At 39.3% G+C, this 21168-nt stretch overlaps 1 protein-coding gene and 1 pseudogene across 1 annotated transcript; both read right to left on the bottom strand.

Annotated features, from left to right (window-relative positions):
* Positions 1 to 695: 695 nt before the first annotated feature.
* Positions 696 to 1636, bottom strand: LOC102281293 (olfactory receptor 8K5-like; annotated as a pseudogene).
* Positions 1637 to 16468: 14832 nt separating this feature from the next.
* Positions 16469 to 17412, bottom strand: LOC102281005 (olfactory receptor 8K3; the record flags this gene model as incomplete). Its single annotated transcript, XM_005886943.3, is given in 2 exon segments — positions 16469 to 16779; positions 16782 to 17412. Coding segments are annotated over 2 exon segments (942 nt in total), but the record flags the coding sequence as incomplete, so codon positions are not given.
* Between the last annotated feature and the right edge of the window lie 3756 nt (positions 17413 to 21168).

A 21168-nucleotide genomic window follows, 5' to 3' on the forward strand; every position in this document is an offset into this window, starting at 1 on the left:
ACCTCTGAGATCCCTACTGGATGCCCAGGTGTAGAACAAGGATTCTACTCTCTGACTTTCTGGAACACTGATGTCTTCTTGTTCTGTGTGATCTCTGGGATTGTTTAGCTCACAATCCCATGATCATTATTTTAACAGACTTCTGCCCTTTCACTGTAGGCATGTCCAAATTAGTTTCAGTCACAAACTCAAGGAATATAATTACTTTAAATGAAAATGGATTAAATTCCCCAAAGGTTGAGATGAGTAGAATGATTTTTTTTTTTTTGATCCAAATGTCTGCATATGTAAGAGACTCACTCTATCTACACACAGTTGTTTATATTCAGGATATACAATACAAAATGATTGAAATGATGCCTTCCTAGAAAACAAACAAAAATCTTGGCAGAAACAAACACATAGTTTACTAAGTAGAGTTTAATAAGAGCTTCCTTTGGGATAGATTCAGGGTTCTGTGGAATCATTAAAGGAAACACTGTATCAACAGCAAGGAATGTGGGGAAGGAAGTGAGATTTCATTGAGATTTAAAGTATGAAAATTAACTGTACTGAATACAAGAGAAACAATTTACTTCTCTGTGTATTTTAATGAGCATTTGCTCTGGAGCCAAGAAGAATTATATATATTTTTTAGAAACATCATCAAGTGACATATGCCTTAATCATTTATTAAAATTGTATTTCTTATTGCATTATTGGATAGTAGATACAAAGTTTGCACTGATTTTTAAGGCCCTTTGGAAGGCATTTTTTACTTCTTTGTTCCTTAAGCTGTAGATCAAGGTGTTAAGCATGGGAATCACTAAAGCATAAAACACAGAGACCATTTTATCTGTATCAAAGGAGTGAATGGAGTTGGGCTGCATGTACATAAATAGTAGAGACCCATAGAACCAGCCACCAACATCAGATGAGAACCACATGTGGCTAAAGCTTTCTTCCTGCTCTCTGCAGAACACATTTGAAATACCGTTGTCAGGATCAGTATGTAGGACACTAGGACAACCAGGAGGGAAGAGATCAAATTAAACGCTGAAAACAGTAGGACAAACAAATCTATTTCTTGGGTATCTTAGCAGAGCATAAGTAACAAGGGAACATTATCTCAGTGGAAATGACTGATGACATTAGAGTCACGAAAAGTCAACGTAAAAATATTAACAGTAAACATGAATGCCTGAAAGATACTGTAGAGGTATGACAGCATATGACAAAGTCTCTGGGACATGATAACATTGTACAGCAGAGGGTTACAGATAGCCAAGTAGCAGTCATAGGCCATGGCTGACAAGATAAAAAATTCACTGATAATGAACATAAGGAAGAAATCCAACTGTGTGGCACATACATAATAGGAAATAGTATTTTGACCCACAACAAAATTCACCAGCATCTTGGGACAAATAACAGTAGAATTACCAAAATCAGTGAAAGCCAGGTGTTTGACAAAAAAGTACATAGTTGTGTGTAGCCAGGAATTCACTTGAGTTAAGATGATCATGTCCAGATTTACCACCACTTTGACTGTGTAGATGATAAGGAAGATCCCAAAAAGGGGAGCCTGAAGCTCAGTCTGCTTTGTGACTCCAATTAGAATGAATTCAGTCAGTGATGATCGATTCTGTTGGTCCATTTAGTTCAGTTAGCTTTTCTGGAAAGAAATAGGTTAGTTTTCCCATGATGTCATTTGATTAAGTATAATATTTGACTGGTTGGATTTCTTTGCAGTCCAAGGGACCCTCAAGAGTCTTATCCAACATCACAGTTCAAAAGCATCAATTCTCTGGCGCTCAGCTTTCTTCACAGTCCAAATCTTGCATCCATACATGACCACTGGAAAAACCATAGCCTTGGCTAGATGGACCTTTGTTGACGAAGTAATGTCTCTGCTTTTGAATATGCTATCTAGGTTGGTCATAGCTTTCTTTCCAAGGAGTAAGCATCTTTTAATTTCATGGCTGGAGTCACCATCTTCTGTGCTTTTGGAGCCCAAAAAGATAAAGTCTGACACTGTTTCCCCATCTATTTCCCATGAAGTGATGGGACCAGATGCCATGATCTTCATTTTCTGAATGTTAAGCTTTAAGTCAACTTTTTAAGTCTCCACTTTCTCTTTCATCAAGAGGCTTTTTAGTTCCTCTTCACTTTCTGCCATAAGGGTGATGTCATCTGCATATCTGAGGTTATTGATATTTCACCCAGTAATCTTGATTGCAGCTTGTGCTTCTTCCAGCCCAGGGTTTCTCATGATGTACTCTGCATATAAGTTAAATAAGCAGGTTGACAATATACAGCCTTGACGTACTCCTTTTCCTATTTGGAACCAGTCTGTTGTTCCATGTCCAGACCTGGGTGTTCTTTGGAAGGAATGATGCTGAAGCTGAAACTCCAGTACTTTGGCCACCTGATGCAAAGAGCTGACTCATTGGAAAAGACTCTGATACTGGGAGGGATTGGGGGCAGAAGGAGAAGGGAATGACAGAGGATGAGATGGTTGGATGGCATCACTGACTCAATGGACATGAGTTTGAGTGAACACCAGGAATTAGTGATGGGCAGGGAGGTTCACAGGGTCACAGAGTCAGACATGACTGAGTGACTGAATTGAACTGATATTCCAATACAAGCATGTGCCACCATTCATTAGTCACTGATGAATATTAGTGTTTTGGGTTTTTAGAAAAAGCCTAGTATAAACATTTCCATTTAAGTATGTTTGTGGGCAGATGAGTTAATTTCTTGTGGTTAGATCTAAGGGTGAAATTACTGGATCACAGGATAAATGCATATTTAAGCCTGATGAAAGTGAATGTGGAGAGTGAAAAAGTTGGCTTAAAGCTCAACATTCAGAAAATGAAAATCATGGCATCTGGTCCCATCACTTCATGGGAAATAGATGGGGAAACAGTGGAAACAGTGTCAGACTTTATTTTGGGGGGCTCCAAAATCACTGCAGATGGTGACTGCGGCCATGAAATTAAAAGACCCTTACTCCTTGGAAGGAAAGTTATGACTAACCTAGATAGCATATTCAAAAGCAGAGACAGTACTTTGCCAACAAAAATCTGTCTAGTCAAGGCTATGGTTTTTCCTGTGGTCATGTATGGATGTGAGAGTTGGACTGTGAAGAAGGCTGAGCACCAAAGAATTGATGCTTTTGAACTGTGGTGTTGGAGAAGACTCTTGAGAGTCCCTTGGACTGCAAGGAGATCCAACCAGTCCATTCTGAAGGACATCAGCCCTGGGATTTCTTTGGAGGGAATGATGCTGAAGCTGAAACTCCAGTACTTTGGCCACCTCATGTGAAGAGTTGACTCATTGGAAAAGACTCTGATGCTGGGAGGGATTGGGGGCAGGAGGAGAAGGGGACAACGGAGGATGAGATGGCTGGATGGCATCACTGACTCGATGGATGTGAGTCTTTGTGAACTCTGGGAGTTGGTGATGGGCAGGGAGGCCTGGTGTGCTGCGATTCATGGGGTCACGAAGAGTCGAACATAACTGAGCGACTGAACTGAATTTAATCAACAGTCTTGCCTTAATGAATACACTTTTCTTATATCAGAAATATTGAAATTTGCATCACTAGAGAATAATTTTAGAGAAATATCTTCAATATATTTAATAAGTAGTATGAAACTTGTTTTTGTTTCCTTGCTTTGTTTTGTAAATATGAAAGAGTGAGAAAATATAAACTTGGCAAATTTCAATTTTCCTATAAATATAATAAAAGATTGAAGTGTTTTTACTTTTATCTCATGCTTTAGCATTTTGTGAAAACCAAATAGTTCTCTCAGAGTTTAACATCTTTGTTGAATACCAATTGTTATTTTTGTAGAGCTGTACCCCATTAGATAATTATATATATTCTGTCAGAGCTCACTTGAAATGAATAACATGTTGATCATTGTACCGTTACCATAAAACTGGCTACTTAGAAGTCTCTTAATATGAAAATAATGTTTTCTACATCTCGGTGTGAGATGGGAATTTCATTTTGCCTCAATAAGGGATCTGGAAAGAATTATACTTTTACATTTATTTAAATAATCATTAAATATTAAATTATGTTAAGGGCAGGTCACAAAAAAGCATGTGGAGCACTAAAAAACTTAGAATTCAGAAAGAGTTAAAAAAGAAAGACAATACTCCCAGCTTCTGAATTTTCTCAATTTCCAAAATTCACATCTCTTTTGTTATGTGTCATTTGCTCTCTACTTTGCCCTCTATTAGAGATATCATTGTTTACATAAAACAAATATCAAGGTGATGTTTCAAAGATGCTTCTCAGCATTTTGTCTGTCATCTTATGGAATAACACTCAACAAATTAATATGAAGAGACAAGAAGAGAGGTCCTATTCCTGCTCGGGAATTATGGAGTAGTGGAAAACAAACAAAACGGTATCAGAAATGGTCTCATTTTACTTGGGCTTTGCCATTGAATTGAACTGGAACTTTGAATATGACACTGAAACATTGTTGCTATTGAAAATGAGGCATCACATGCAATATCCTGTCATTTTACCTGTAATGAAACATCTCTCATGACTCTCACCTGTATTTCTGACATGGCTAAGTGAGAAGAATTTATGGATTTCTTTCACTTTTTGAGACTCTCCCTGAGGAGATGCCAAGAAATTTGTTGATTATCCCTAAAATATTGAGAGCAAAACAACATACCTAGAAATTGTCTTTTAATTGCCTGGTACATTTTTCTTTCTTTTCTTACTTCCTGACTTCCTTCCTCCCACCCTCCTTCTTTCTTTGCATATATATCCTTGATTAAATCTTGCATCTATAGGGCATGTACAACCAAGAATCAGTATTTCCACAGGTTCTCCTCAAATTTGTGACTGTGGAGAAATTTTCAACATTGCTCTATTACAGTATTTACTATATTTAGGAAATAAAAATAATGCATTATGCTGATATGAGGTGTTGCCTCCTTGATTTGTTTTTACTTATCTCTCAGGGACAGAAATTAGTTACTTACTGTTACTTCTATTTCATCATGAGTTTCTATCACATGGCTGTTTACAAATTCCTCTTTGCTTTTTTATTATTCTTTACTGCATAATCTATCATTTTAGTTATCCCAGTCTGTGTTATCCCATTTAAATATCTCTGTTTCATCACATGCTCCCTGTGCCTGCATTTTACAACCATACCTCTTTCCTCCTCTGCCACCATTCCCAACCCTTGGTATCACTAATCTTTTTGATCTCTTCACTTTGTCATATAGAGAATAGGGATTCGAATTTTCTCTCAAGATAAATACCTTGAGAATTTTTTGTACTTTTGGGTGTATAGATGATCTGTTTCCTATGTTATTGAATAATATTCTTGATATTGAGGATAATTCGTTTAAATATTCACTTACTGACAAACTTGTGAGTTCTTTCCATTTTCTACTATGATAATCAGAGCTACCATGAATTTTCACTTAGAAGTGATTGAATTTTGGGTGATGAAAATTTTCTTTACTCCTCTACGTTCTTTTGACAGGAAATGGATGGGCATTTCTGCTGATTCTTGGCTTTGGCCACCACGAAAAAACAAATGAATACATAAATAGCTCAATTCAGTTCAGTTAAGTTGCACAGTCATATCCAACTATTTGCAACCCCATGGGCTGCAGCAAGCCAGGCCTCCCTGTCAATCACCAATTCCTGGAGTTTACTCAAACTCCACTGAGTCGGTGATGCCATCCAGCCATCTCATCATCTGTCGTCCCCTTCTCCTCCTGCCTTCAATCTTTCCTAGCATCAGGGTCTTTTCAAAGGAGTCAGTTTGTTGCATCAGGTGGCCAAACTATTGGTGTTTTAGCTTCAACATCAGTTCTTCCAATGAACATTCAGGACTGATTTCCTTGAGGATGGACTGGTTGGATCTTCTTGCAGTCCAAGGGACTCTCAAGAGTCTTCTCCAACACCACATTTCAAAAGCATCAATTCTTCAGTGCTCAGCTTTCTTTATAGTCCAACTCTCACATCCATACATGACCACTGAAAAAACCATAAATTTGACTACATAAACTTTTGTAAGAAAAGTAATGTCTCTGCTTTTTAATATGCTGTCTATGGTGGTCATAACTTTTCTTCCAAGGAGTAAGTGTCTTTTACTTTCATGGCTGCAATCACCATCTGCAGTGATTTTGGAGCACCCCCCCCCCCAAAATAAATAAATAAATAAAGTCAGCCACTATTTCCAATGGTTCCCCATCTATTTACCATTAAATGATATGACCAGAAGCCATGATCTTAGTTTTCTGAATGTTGAGCTTTAAGCCAGATTTTTCATTCTCCCCTTTCACTTTCATCAAGAGGCTGCTTAGTTTTTCTTCGCTTTCTGCCATAAGCCTGGAGCCATCTGCATATATGATGTCCTTGATGTTTCTCCTGGCAATCTTGATCCAGCTTGTACTTCATCCAGCCCAGGCTTGTTAATGATGTACTCTGCCTGTAAGTTAAATAAACTGGATGACAATATACAGCCTTGACTTACTCCTTTCCTGTTTTGGAACCAGTCTGTTGTTCCATGTCCAGTTCTGCTGCTTCCTACCTGTATATAGATTTCTGAAGAGGCAAGTCAAGGGGTCTAGTATTTCCATCTCTTTCGGAATTTTCCACAGTTTATTTTGATTCACAGAGTCAAAGGCTTTGGCCTAGTCAATAAAGCAGAAATAGATGATTTTCTGAAACTTTCTTGCTTTTTCAATAGTCAAATGGATGTTGGCACTTTGATCTCAGGTTCTTCTGCCTTTCTTAAACCACCTTGAACATGTGGAAGTTCGTGGTTCAAGTGCTGTTGAAGTCTGGCTTGGAGAATTTTGAGCATTACTTTGCTATCATGTGAGATGAGTGCAGTTGTGTGGTAGTTTGAACATTCTTAGGCATTGCCTTTCTTGGGGATTCAAATGAAAACTGACCTTTTCCAGTGCTGTGGCCACTGCTGTGTTTTCCAAATTTCCTGGCATATTGAGTGTAGCACTTTCAAAGCATCATCTTTTAGGATTTGAAATAGCTCAACTGGAATTCTATCACCTCCACTAGATTTGTTCACAGTGATGCTTTGCAAGGCCCACTTGACGTCATATTCCAGGATGTCTGGCTCTAGGTCAGTGGTCACACCATCGTGATTATCTGCATCATGAAGATCTATCTTGTATAGTTCTTCTGTGTATTCTTGCCACCTCACTTTAATATCTTCTGTTTCTCTTAGGTCCATATCATTTCTGTCCTTTACTGAGCCCATCTTTGCATGAAATGTTCCCTGCTGCTGCTGCTGCTAAGTCACTTCAGTTGTGTCCGACTCTGTGAGACCCCATAAACGGAAGCCCACCAGGCTCCCCTGTCTCTGGGATTCTCCAGGCAATAACTAACACTGGAGTGGGTTGCCATTTCCTTCTCTAATGCAGGAAAATGAAAAGTGAAAGTGAAGTTGCTCAGTCATGCCCGACTGGTAGCGAGCCCATGGACTGCAGCCCACCAGGGTCCTCCGTCCATGGGATTTTCCAGGCAAGAGTACTGGAGTAGGGTGCCATTGCCTTCTCAAGAAATGTTCCCTAGGTATCTCTAATTTTCTTGAAGAGATGTCTAGTCTTTCCCATTCTATTGTTTTCATCTATTTCTTTGCACTGATCCCTGAGGAAAGCTTTCTTATCTCTCCTTGCTATTCTTTGCAACTCTGCATTCAAATGGGTATTTCTTCCCTTTTCTCCTTTGCTTTTCACTTCTCTTCTTTTCATAGCTAATTGTAAGGCCTCCTCAGATAGCCATTTTGCTTTTTTGCATTTCTTTTTTCTTGCAGAACGTCTTGCTCCCTGTCTTTTGTACAATGTCAGGAACTTCCATCCATAGTTTTTCAGACACACTGTCCATCAAATCTAGTTCCCTGAATCTATTTCCCACTTCTACTGTATAATGTAAGGAATTTGATTTAGGTCGTACCTGAATGGTATAGTGGTTTTCCCTACTTTCTTCAGTTTAAGTCTGATTTTGGAAATAAGAAATTCATGATCTGAGCCACAGTCAGTTCCTGCTCTTGTTTTTGCTGACTGTATAGAGTTTCTCCATCTTTGGCTACAAAGAATATAATCAATCTGATTTTGGCATTGACCATCTGGTGATGTCCATGTTTAAGGTCTTGTCTTGTCTTGTCTTGTTGGAAGAGGGTGTTTGCTATGACCAGTGTGTTCTCTTGCCAAAACTCTATTAGCCTTTGCTCTGCTTCATTCTGTACTCCAAGGACAAATTTGCCTGTTACTCCAGGTGTTTCTTGACTTCCTACTTTTGCATTCCAGTCCCCTATAATGAAAAGAACATATTTATTGGATGTTAGTTCTAGAAAGTTTTGCAGATCTTCATAGAATCATTCAACTTCAGTTTCTTCAGCATTACCGGTGAAATAGCTAAAGGTAAAGAAAAATGTCTTCTTTACACACTTAGTGGCTCTTTTCTGACTTAATTATTAGATTGACATAAGTTTAACAAGACCAAACCAAATTTGTTTTATTTAGTAAATTGTATATGTAGATGGGAGTTATCACCAAACTAATTAAGATCCAAGAAATGGGTAGGCTTAATTGCTCTTATATGGGCTTCTCAGGTGATGTAGTGGTACAGAATCTGCCTGCCAATGCAGAAGACAGAAGATAATTGGGTTTGGTTCCTGGGTGAGAAAGATCCCACGGAGTAAGAAATGATAACTAACTGCAGTATTCTCTCCTGGAAAATTCCTTGAACAGAAGATCCTGGTGGGCTAATCCATATGGGTTCACAAAGAGTCAGAAACAACTGAGCACAAAATTGTTTATATGCTAGGCCAAACCAAAAGCAGCAATTGTAGGCAAGTAACTAAAATATGTGGGAAGACTAAAGACAAACAACAGAGAAGGCAATGGCACCCCACTCTAGTACTCTTGCCTGGAAAATGCCATGCATGAAGGAGCCTGGCAGGCTGCAGTCCATGGGGTCACTAGAGTCGGACACGACTGAGTAACTTCCCTTTCACTTTTCACTTTCATGCATTGGAGAAGGAAATGGCAACCCACTGCAGTGTTCTTGCCTGGAGAATTCCAGGGACGGGGAAGCCTGGTAGGCTGCCATCTATGGGGTCGCACAGAGTCGGACACGAATGAAGCGACGCGCAGCAGCAGCAGCAGCAAAGACAAAGAAATTTAAATCTGAATATTCATTGAAAAGATTGCTGTTGAAGTTGAAGCTCCAGTACTTTGCCCACCTGGTGCAAGGAACCAACTCATCGGAAAAGATCTTAATGGTGTAAAAGATTAAGGGCAGGAGGAGAAGGAGGTTACAGAGTATGCGATAGTTGGATGGCATCACTGACTCAATGGACATGAGTTTGAACAAACTCCAGGAGATAGTAAAGGACAGGGAAGCCAGACATGCTGCAGTTCATGGGGTCACAAGAGTCAGACATGACTTAGTGACTGAAGAACAACATTTAAAATGAATAAAATATATTAGCAAACTTTATATATCTCTACATGTTTTGTTCTCTTTCTGGTTTATCTTTTCAGGGGCTATAAAATATACAGCAAGATTTATTTTAGAAATGTTATATTGGGATACATATAGTCACAGTTTATTTTTATCAAATCCAGATATTAGATTATTTTACTTTTTTCTGTTATAAAAGTCACACTTACTCACTGAAGATAATTTAGAAAAGTACATATCCAAAAATATTAATTTAAACATTTCCATGTTCTCAGAAGCTATCAATAAGCAATCATCATTTTACTGTATGTTTGTCCAACATATATTTTCCAAAAACCAAAATGTTCATATATTCATATTTGGAATGGTTATACTTAGTACATATTTTTCTTAGTAATTTAAAAAATAAGCTATATAAACTCTTTATATTTTACCTCATTTGAAAGACTTCTTATAATTATTCTTATTCCAATAAATTATTTAACTTAAATTTGATTGAATACATGTAGAATTTAATCCATGACAGTAAAAAAAAAAAAACTTACTCTATGATGTAAATAAAGTTTCATGAGTATTAAGATACTAAATATAACAAAAAAAAGTGGACATTTAGAAGGGTTAGGAGAATTCACAAGACATAATATTTATATAAATTGATACGTATCTTACTACACTTTCACTAGAAACATACTATAGAACAAATCATGGAATTACCTTCTTTTGCTTTTTATAAGAACAAATTGAACTTAATAAAATATATTATAAACTCTTATGAACCAATATTGAGGAAAGTCACACCATGAAAGAGACCACAAACCTAATTCAATATAGAATAGGCCTCTTATGTAAAGATGCACAAATATTAAACAAGAAATATTCTTGTTCTTCACAGAGGTAAGGAAATGTAACAACCTCATGAAACAAAGGTCCATATAGTCAAAGCTTTAGATTTTCCAGTAGTCAGGTACAGATGTGAGAGTTCTACCATAAAGAAGGCTGAGCAGTGAAGAACTGATGCTTTCATCCTGCAGTGCTGGAGAAGACTATTTTTAATTTTTATTATTTATTTATTTTACTTTACAATATTGTATTGGTTTTGCCATACGTCAACATGCATCCACCACGGGTGTACACATGTTCCCCATCCTGAACCCCTCTCCCACCTCCATCCCCATAACATCCCTCTGGGTCATCCCAGTGCACCAGCCCCAAGCTTCTTGTATCCTGCATTGAACCTGGACTGGCAATTCGTTACTTATATGATATTATACAGGTTTTAATGCCATTCTCCCAAATCATCTCCCCTCCCTCTCCCACAAAGTCCAAAAGACTGTTCTATACATCTGTGTCTCTTTTGCTATCTCGCATATAGGGTTGCCATTACCATCTTTCTAAATTCCATATATATGTGTTAGTATACTGTATTGGTGTTTTTCTTTCTGGCTTACTTCATTCTGTATAATAAGCTCCAGTTTCATCCACTTCCTTAAAACTGATTCAAATGTATTCTTCTTAATGAATTCTTCTTAAGAGCCTGAAGTCTTAATGGCTGAGTAATATTCCATTGTGTATATGTACCACAGCTTTCTTATCCATTCATCTGCTGATGGACATCTAGGTTGCTTCCATGTCCTGGCTATTATAAACAGTGCTGCGATGAACATTGGGGGTGCACATGTGTCTTTCAATCCTGGTTTCTTCAATGTGTATGCCCAGCAGTGGGATTGCTGGGTCGTATGGCAGTTCTATTTCCAGTTTTTTAAGGAATCTCCGCACTGTTCTCCATAGTGGCTGTACTTGTTTGCGTTCCCACCAACAGTGTAAGAGGGTTCCCTTTTCTCCACACCTTCTCCAGCATTTATTGCTTGTAGACTTTTGGTTAGCAGCCATTCTGACTGGCGTGAAATGGTACCTCATTGTGGTTTTGATTTTCATTTATCTGATAATTAGTGATGTTGAGCATCTTTGCATGTGTTTGTTAGCTATCTGTATGTCTTCTTTGGAGAAATGTCTATTTAGTTCTTTGGCCCATTTTTTGATTGGGTCGTTTAATTTTCTGGAATTGAGCTGCAGGAGATGCTTGTATATTTTTGAGATTAGTTGTTTGTCAGTTGCTTCATTTGCTATTATTTTCTCCCGTTCTGAAGGCTGTCTTTTCATCTTGCTTATAGTTTCTTTTGTTATGTTTATATCTTTTATCCATTTTGAGTTCATTTTTGTTCATAGTGTCAGGAAGTTTTCTAGTTTCATTCTTTTACAAGTGGTTGACCAGTTTTCCCAGCACCACTTGATAAAGAGATTGTCTTTTCTCCATTGTATATTCTTGCCTCCTTTGTCAAAGATAAGGTGTCCATAGGTACATGGATTTATCTCTGGGCTTTCTATTTTGTTCCATTGATCTATATTTCTGTCTTTGTGCCAGTACCATACTCTCTTGATGACTGTGGCTTTGTAGTAGAGCCTGAAGTCAGGCAGGTTGATTCTTCCAGTTCCATTCTTCTTTCTCAAGATTGCTTTGGCTATTCGAGGTATTTTGTATTTCCATACAAATTGTGAAATTATTTGTTCTAGCTCTGTGAAAAATACCGCTGGTAGCTTGATAGGGATTGCATTGAATCTATAGACTGCTTTGGGTAGTATACTCATTTTCACTATATTGATTCTTCTGATCCATGAACGTGGTATATTTCTCCATCTATTAGTGTCCTCTTTGATTTCTTTCACCAGTGTTTTATAGTTTTATATATATATATATATATATATATATATATATATATATATATATATATAGTCTTTAGTTTCTTAGGTAGATATATTCCTAAGTATTTTATTCTTTTCGTTGCAATGGTGAATGAAATTGTTTCCTTAATCTCTCTTTCTATTTTCTCATTATTAGTGTATAGGAATGCAAGAGATTTCTGTGTGTTGACTTTATATCCTGCAACTTTACTGTATTCATTGATTAACTCTAGTAATTTTCTGATGGAGTATTTAGGGTTTTCTATGTGGAAGATCATGTCATCTGAAAACAGTGAGAGTTTTACTTCTTCTTTTCCAATTTGGATTCTTTTTATTTCTTTTTCTGCTCTGATTGCTGTGGCCAAAACTTCCAAAACTACGTTGAATAGTAGTGGTGAGAGTGGGCACCCTTGTCTTGTTCCTTACTTTAGGGGAAATGCTTTCAATTTTTTACCATTGAGGATAATGTTTGCTGTAGGTTTTTCATGCATAGCTTTTATTATGTTGAGGTTGGAGAAGGCAATGGCACCCCACTCCAGTACTCTTGCCTGGAAAATGCCATGGATGGAGGAGCCTGGTAGGCTGCAGTCCATGGGGTCGCTAGGAGTCGGACACAACTGAGCGGCTTCACTTTCACTTTTCACTTTCATGCTTTGGAGAAGGAAATGGCAACCCACTCCAGTGTTCTTGCCTGGAGAATCCCAGCCACAGGGGAGCCTGGTAGGCTGCCATCTATGGGGTCACACGGATTCAGACATGATTGAAGTGACTTAGCATAGCATAGCATAGCATGTTGAGGTATGTTCCTTCTATTCCTGCATTCTGGAGAATTTTTTTCATAAATAGATGTTGAATTTTATCAAAGGCTTTCTCTGCACCTATTGAGATAATCATATGGCTTATATTTTTCAATTTGTTAATGTGGTGTATTGCATTGACTGATTTGTGGATATTGAAGAATCTTTACATCCCTGGGATAAAGCACACTTGGTCATGGTATATGATCTTTTTATTTTGTTGTCTACAAGAGATCTACCTCAAAACAGGGGACACATACAGACTGAACGTGAAGGGATGGAAAAAGATATTCCATGCAAATAGAGATCAAAAGAAAGCAGGAGTAGAAATACTCATATCAGATAAAATAGACTTTAAAATAAAGGCTGTAAAAAGAGACAAAGAAGAACACTACATAATGATCAAAGGATCAATCCAAGAAGAAGATATAACAATTATAAATATATATGCACCCAACATAGGAGCAAAGCAATATGTAAGACAAATGCTAACAAGTATGAAAGGGGAAATTAACAATAACACAATAATAGTGGGAGACTTTAATACCCCACTCACACCTATGGATAAATCAACTAAACAGAAAATTAACAAGGAAACACAAACTTTAAATGATACAATAGACCAGTTAGACCTAATTGATATCTATAGGACATTTCACCCAAAAACAATGAATTTCACCTTTTTCTCAAGCGCACATGGAAGCTTCTCCAGGATAGATCACATCCTGGGCCATAAATCTAGCCTTGGTAAAGTCAAAAAAATTGAAATCATTTCAAGCATCTTTTCTGACCACAATGCAGTAAAATTAGATCTCAATTACAGGAGAAAAAATATTAAAAATTTCAACATATGGAGGCTGAACAACACGCTGCTGAATAACCAATAAATCACAGAAGAAATCAAAAAAGAAATCAAAATATGCATAGAAATGAATGAAAATGAAAATGAAAACACAACAACCCAAAACCTATGGGACACTGTAAAAGCAATGCTAAGGGGAAAGTTCATAGCAATACAAGTATACCTCAAGAAACAAGGAAAAACTCAAATAAATAACCTAACTCTATACCTAAAGCAACTAGAAAAGGAAGAAATGAAGAACCCCATGGTTAGTAGAAGGAAAGAAATCTTAAAAATTATGGCAGAAATAAATGCAAAAGAAACAAAGGAAACCATAGCAAAAATCAACAAAGCCAAAAGCTGGTTATTTGAAAGGATTAAGAAAATTGACAAACCATTAACCAGACTCATCAAGAAACAAAGGGAGAAAAATCAACAAAATTAGAAATGAAAATGAGGTCACAACAGACAACACAGAAATACAAAGGATCATAAGAGATGACTATCAGCAATTATATGCCAATAAAATGGAGAAGACTCTTGAGAGTCTCTTTGGAATGCAAGGAGATCAGATCAGTCCATCCTAAAGGAAATCAACCCTGTGTATTCATTGGAAGGACTGATGCTGAAGCTGAAGATCCATTACATGGCCCTCTAATGGGAAGAGCCATCTCATTGGAAAAGACCCTGATGCTGGGAAAGATTGAGGGCAAGAGGAAAAGGGGGTGGCAGATAATAAGATTGTTAGTTAACATTACTGATTCAATGGACATGAGTCTGATCAAGCTCAGAGAGATGGCAAAGGACAGGGAAGCCTGGCATGCTGCAGTTCATTGGGACACAAATAGTTGAAACTGACTTACCTACTGAACAACAACATTAAACAAACAGAAGTGGTTGGGAATAAAAATCTGCAAAAATTATAAATGCAAAATTGAAAGTGACTGTGGGAGACCTCAAGAGATTTATTTTTTCTGCATCACTGAGATATAATTGGCTTACAGCATTGTGTAAGTTTGTGGTGTACAATGTGTTATTTGATACACTTACACACTGCAGCATGCTTACAAGTTAGCATGAGGTAATACCTCCATCAGTAGAAGGAGAAGGGAGTGGCAGAGGATAAGGTGATTAGATAGCATCACTACCTCAATTGACATGAATTTGAGCAAACTCTGGGCTTCCCTGGTGGCTCAGTGTAAAGAATCTGCCTGCCAAATGCAGGAGACGCAGGTTTGATCCCTGGGTTAGCAATATCCCCTGGAAAAGGAAGTGGCAACCCACTCCAGTATTCTTGCTTGGGAAATCCCATGGACAGTGTAGCTTGGCTAGCTACAGTCTATGGGATCACAAATAGTTGGGTGTTACTTAGAAACTAAACAGTAAAGATGGGATATAGTGGAGGGCAGTGAATCCTAGAGTGCTGCAATTTATTGTGTTGCAAAAACTTGATCTTAGTGATTGAACACCACCAACAATACCTCCATAATATTACCTTTTCTTTTGTGATGAAAACATTTAAATGCTGCTGTCTTAACTTTCAGGTATACACAGTACATATTGTTAACTATAATCAAGGAAATTGATCTTAATTGGAATGTTCACTGGTGCAGAGAATGAACTGATTCAAATAAAATATCGGGTTGATTTTGTAGATTACTGAATTACAAAGTGTGCTGAGTTAATAGGCTTTCTAGGGCTCATATATGAAAGTAACTTCACTGATAAGAACAGAACAGGACACTAACTTCCTCTATGCGGCATGGAAACATCTGGGAAAGTTCAGATAATTGCTGAGGTCAAGTCATTATGCTACACTGAGCTGCCCTGAAACCACAAAAAGTTTAGTTTTTGTGTTGTGTGCTCAGTCATGTCCAATTCTTTGTGACTCCATGGAGTGTAGCCCACCAGGCTCCTCTGTCCATGGAATTTTCCAGCAAGAATACTGGAGCGAGCTGCCATGTCCTTTTCCAGGGAAGTTTAATTTTTCATATGCCTTAGAAGTGTATGGAGGCTCAAACAGATAGATATTCTTACACACACACACACACACACACAGATGCACATGTTCAAACATACACATAGTCATGGGGAAGTTTATTCTGTTAGTTGAGAAAATAATCATTTAAATTCACCTTTTTTTTTTTTCTAATTTTACTTTATTTTTAAACTTTACATAATTGTATTAGTTTTGCCAAATATCAAAATGAATCCGCCACAGGTATACATGTGTTCCCCATCCCGAACCCTCCTCCCTCCTCCCTCCCCATACCATCCCTCTGGGCCGTCCAGTGCACCAACACCAATCTACTATTCTTCCTTTCCCACACACAGCATACCCAATGTCCTTACCTGCTTGAATACTCTGTAGTGTCCTAATCAATTGTCCTGTATAATAACATTTACTTAATTATATTTATGATTAATTTCTCTTACTCAAATAAGGCAGATGTTTTTCTTTCTTTGTGCACTAGTGTAAGTACAGCACATTAAAGTGTTACTGGCACATAAAAAGCAATCTCTAAAAGTACATTGAACTTATTTGTACTTGCTATTCCATTTAGACACATAAAAAATGTCTGAAGCCCAGAATCTAAGTGATAGGAATCATATTGTATGTAGGCTTTAAGAGGAAATGTTACAAAGCTTATTCCACATCTTTTGTAGTGCATATTTTACATCTTTGTTCCTCAAACTGTAGATCAAGGGATTTAACATGGAGATAACAAGGGTGTAAAATATAGATGCCATTTTATCAGTGTCAAAGGATTGTTTAGACTCTGATTGCACATGCATAAATATCAAAGTCCCAAATAACACTGTGACTACTGTCAGGTGGGATCCACAGGTAGAAAAAGACTTGTGACTAGCTTCTGCAGAGTTCATCCTAAGAATGGCTACAAGGATGAGCAGATGAGACATAAGAATTATTGGAAGGAGAGAAGCATATTAACACCTGAGGAGATCAGAATGATCAGTTCAATTTCTTGTGTGTTTGAACAGAGTGAAAATGTCAAGGGGAGACAGTCACTGTAGAAATGTTTGATGACATTGTAGCCACAGAAGGATAAGTTAAAAATCTTTACAGTGACAGTAAGAGACACGGATGCACTATAGAGGTAGGGGATTGCCACCAATATCCGACACACCCTTTGTGGCATGATGACTATGTAAAGCAAGGGTTTACAGATGGCCACAAAGTGGTCATAGGACATTTCTGCCAGAATAAAAAGTTCACTTATAATGAACATGATTAAGAAAGCCAGCTGTGTGGGGCATAAATAATAAGAGATTGAATTTTGACCCAATATAAAATTTGCCAACATTTTGGGTCCTACACCTGTTGAATAGCCAAGATCAGCAAGAGCCAGGTGTATGAGAAAGAAATACATGGGTGTCTGTAGCCTGGAGTCCACCTTAGTGAGGATGACCATGCCCAAGTTACCCACCACTGAGATTATGTAAATGATGAGGAAGAGCCCAAACAATGGAGCCTGCAGCTGAGGGCAGTCTGTGATTCCCATGAGGATGAATTCATTTGGCACAGTTAGATTTTGTGGTTTCACGCATGTTTATCAGGATACGTATTCTGGGTGTAGATATCAAGCATAATAAGCAGATTTTATGTATTATCACCTGGTAGATTTTTCATATGTGAAGCTTGTATAAGGAAAATACATCCTAACTTTCCAAAATAGGATATTTTTAAAAATCCCACATCCTATGTATAATAATATGCATAAATAAAGATAGAGACAGAGTCTGAAATATTCACTGGTTATTTTACTAAGCAAATAACAATTGCCAACATCTGAAAGACATATTGGTTATTGCAACTGGAAGGTGAGTGGTAGTTGCATATAATGGTCAATGGTCAGTTATGTTTCTAAACATCTCATAACACCCCTTATCAGCCAAAAACTCAGGAGTGCTAAAGCTGAAACACCATAATGTTATAGATGGCATGCTGCTAAATCATATCACTCGTGTCTGACTCTGTCCAACCCCATAGATGGCAGCCCATCAGGCTTCCCAGCCCCTGGGATTCTCCAGGCAAGAACACTGGAGTGGGTTGCCATTACCTAGACATAAATACAGAGATAGATAAATATCCCCTGTCCATGGGGTTCTTCAGACAAGAATACGGGAGTGGATTGCCATGCCCTCTCCAGGGAATCTTTCTGACTCAGGTATTGAACCTGTGTCTCTTATGTCTCCTGTATTGGCAGGCAGATTTTTTATCACTAGAGCCACCTTGGAAGCCCCATATAAATATATAGGTACACATATAGGTGTGGATACCTATCAGATCAGATCAGATCAGTTGCTCAGTCGTGTCCGACTCTTTGCAACCCCATGAATCACAGCCCGCCAGGCATCCCTGTCCATCACCAACTCCCGGAGTTTGCCCAGACCCACGCCCATGGAGTCAGTGATGCCATCCAGCCATCTCATCCTCTGTCATCCCCTTCTCCTCCTGCCCCCAATCCCTACCAGCATCAGGGTATTTTCCAATGAGTCAACTCTTCGCATAAGGTGGTCAAAGTACTGGAGTTTCAGCTTTAGCATCATTCCTTCCAAAGAAATCCCAGGGCTGATCTCCTTTAGAATGGACTGGTTGGATCTCCTTGCAGTCCAAGGGACTCTCAAGAGTCTTCTCCAACACCACAGTTCAAAAGCACCAACTCTTCAGTGCTCAGCTGTCTTCACAGTCCAACTCTCACATCCATACTTGACTACTGGAAAAACCATAGCCTTGACTAGATGGACCTTTGTTGGCAAAGTAATGTCTCTGCTTTTGAATATGCTATCTAGGTTGGTCATAACTTTCCTTCCATGGAGTAAGCGTCTTTTAATTTCATGGCTGCAATCACCATCTGCAGTGATTTTGGAGCCCAGAAAAATAAAGTCTGACACTGTTTCCACCGTTTCCCCATCTATTTCCCATGAAATGATGGTACCGGATGCCATGAACTTCATTTTCTGAATGTTGAGCTTTAAGCCAACTTTTTCACTCTCCACTTTCACCTTCATCAGGATAGCATATTCAAATGTTCAAATTTGAACTGTGGTGTTGGAGAAGACTCTTGAGAGTCCCTTGGACTATAAGGAGATCCAATCAGTCCATTCTGAAGGAGATCAACCCTGGGATTTCTTTGGAAGGAATGATGCTAAAACTGAAACTCCAGTACTTTGGCCAACTCATGAGAAGAGTTGACTCATTGGAAAAGACTCTGATGCTGAGAGGGATTGGGGGCAGGAGGAGAAGGGGACGACAGAGGACGAGGTGGCTGGATGGCATCACTGACTCGATGGACGTGAGTCTGAGTGAACTCCGGAAGTTGATGATGGACAGGGATGCCTGGTGTGCTGCGATTCATGGAGTCGCAAAGAGTCGGACACAACTTAGCGACTGAACTGAACTGAACTGAAGGGTCCTTTTGACTTGTGGCAGGAACCACGGGGTTCCTCTGAAGTTTCAATAGGTGAGAAAGACTTCCTCTTGAGGTGCTAGGGGAAAGTTAGGATTCCTCTCGAGTCGAAGCAGGGAATCGGCCCTCATCTCGAGATGAGGTGAGGAACTCGGGGCTCTTCTCTAGTTGTTATGGGAAACGCGGTTTCCTCTTGAGTTGCGACAGGTATCTCGGGGAACCTCTTGAGTTGCATAAAGGGAGTCAGGCCTCCTTTTGTGTTTCAAGAGGGAACTTGGGATTGGTCTCGAGGCACTTCCAGGGAAAAGGGCCTCGTCTTGCGTTGAGGGGCGAATCTCCTGTTTTTTCCCGAGTTGTAGTGGAAAGCTCTGGGTTCATCTCGAGTTGTGACGTGGTCCCCAGGGAACTTCTCATGTTTCCTCAGGAAATTAGGCCTCCTTTTCAGTTGCCAGGGCCACCTTTGTATTCTTCTCCAGTCGCTGCATGGAAATAGGGCCTCATCTCAGGGTGAGGCTGGAAATTCAGGTTCCCTCTCCAGTTTTGACAGGGACCTCAGAGTTCCTTTCGAGTTTCAACAGGGGAGTCAGGCCTCATCTCATGTGAGGCATGGAACTCTGCTTTCCTCTCTACTTGTAAAAGGGGTGTTTGTCCTCCAGTCGAGTTCAGGTGTATAACTCGGGATTTTTCCAAAGGTGAAACAGTGGAGTCAGACCTCTGTTGGTGTTGTGAGGGGAAACTCAGGGTTCCATTCAAGTGGCTGAAGGGGAATCAGACCTTATCTCGAGTTGAGGGGGAACTTGGTGTCCTTTCAACTAACGGCAGGAATCTCGTGGTTCCTTTGGAATTGCAAAAGTTGAGACGGGCCTCCTCTTGAGGTCCAAGGAGAATGTCAGGATTCCTCTTGAGTGAAAGCAGGAAAATTGGCCCTCATCTGGAGATGAGGTGGGAAATACGGGGCTCTTCTAGAGTTCCAGTGGGAACATCAGGTTTCCTCTCGAATTGTGATGGATATTTTGGGGAACTTCTGGAGTTCCATAAAGGGAGTCAAGCCTCCTTTCGAGTTGTGAGAGAGAACTTGGGATTGGTCTCGAATCACTGCAAGGGAAAAGGGACTCATTATGCATTGAGGGGCGAATCTCGTGGTGTTTCCTGGGTTGTGGTGGGAAGCTCAGGTTTCCTCTTGAGTTGCAACTATGACCTCAGAGAACCTCTCTTGTTGCCTCAGGGAAGTCTGACTTCCTTTCGAGTTTTGAGGGGCACCTCAGGATTGATCTTGAGTCACTGCAGGCAAATTGGGTGTCACCTCAATTTGAGGTGTGAAACCCAGGGTTCCTCCACTTGCGAGGCATGAAACTCCACTTTCCTCTCAGATTGTAAAAGGGTTTCAGTCCTGTCAAGTTGAGGCGGGGAACTCATGCTTTTTGTAGAGGTGCAACATGGGAGTCAGAGCTCCTTTTGTGTTGTGAGGGGAAATTCGGGATTCCATTCTAGTCGCTGCAGGGGAATCAGGCCTTATCTGAAGTTGAGGGGGAACTCTGTGTTTTTTCAAATTGAGGCAGGAACTTTAACAGTCTCCTCGAGTTACAATAGGGGAGACAGTCCTCCTCCTGAGGCATGAGGGGAAGGTCGGGACTACTCTCGAGTCAAAGCAGGGGAATCAGCCCTCATCTTGAGATGAGGTGGGGAATACACGGTTCTTCTTGAGTTGCAGTGGCAAACTCAAGGAACCTCTGCAGTTGCAGAAAGGGAGGGAGTCAAGCCTCCTTTCAAGTTTGGAGAGGGAACTCGAAATTCCTTTTGAGTCGAAACAGGGGAATCAACCCTCATCTCACGTTGAGGGGGTAATCTAGTGCTTTTTCTTGAGTTGTGACTGGAACCTTGTGTTTCATCTTG

This window comes from Bos mutus, chromosome 19 (genome assembly GCF_027580195.1).
Source record: "Bos mutus isolate GX-2022 chromosome 19, NWIPB_WYAK_1.1, whole genome shotgun sequence".
NCBI classification, from domain to species: Eukaryota; Metazoa; Chordata; class Mammalia; order Artiodactyla; family Bovidae; genus Bos; species Bos mutus.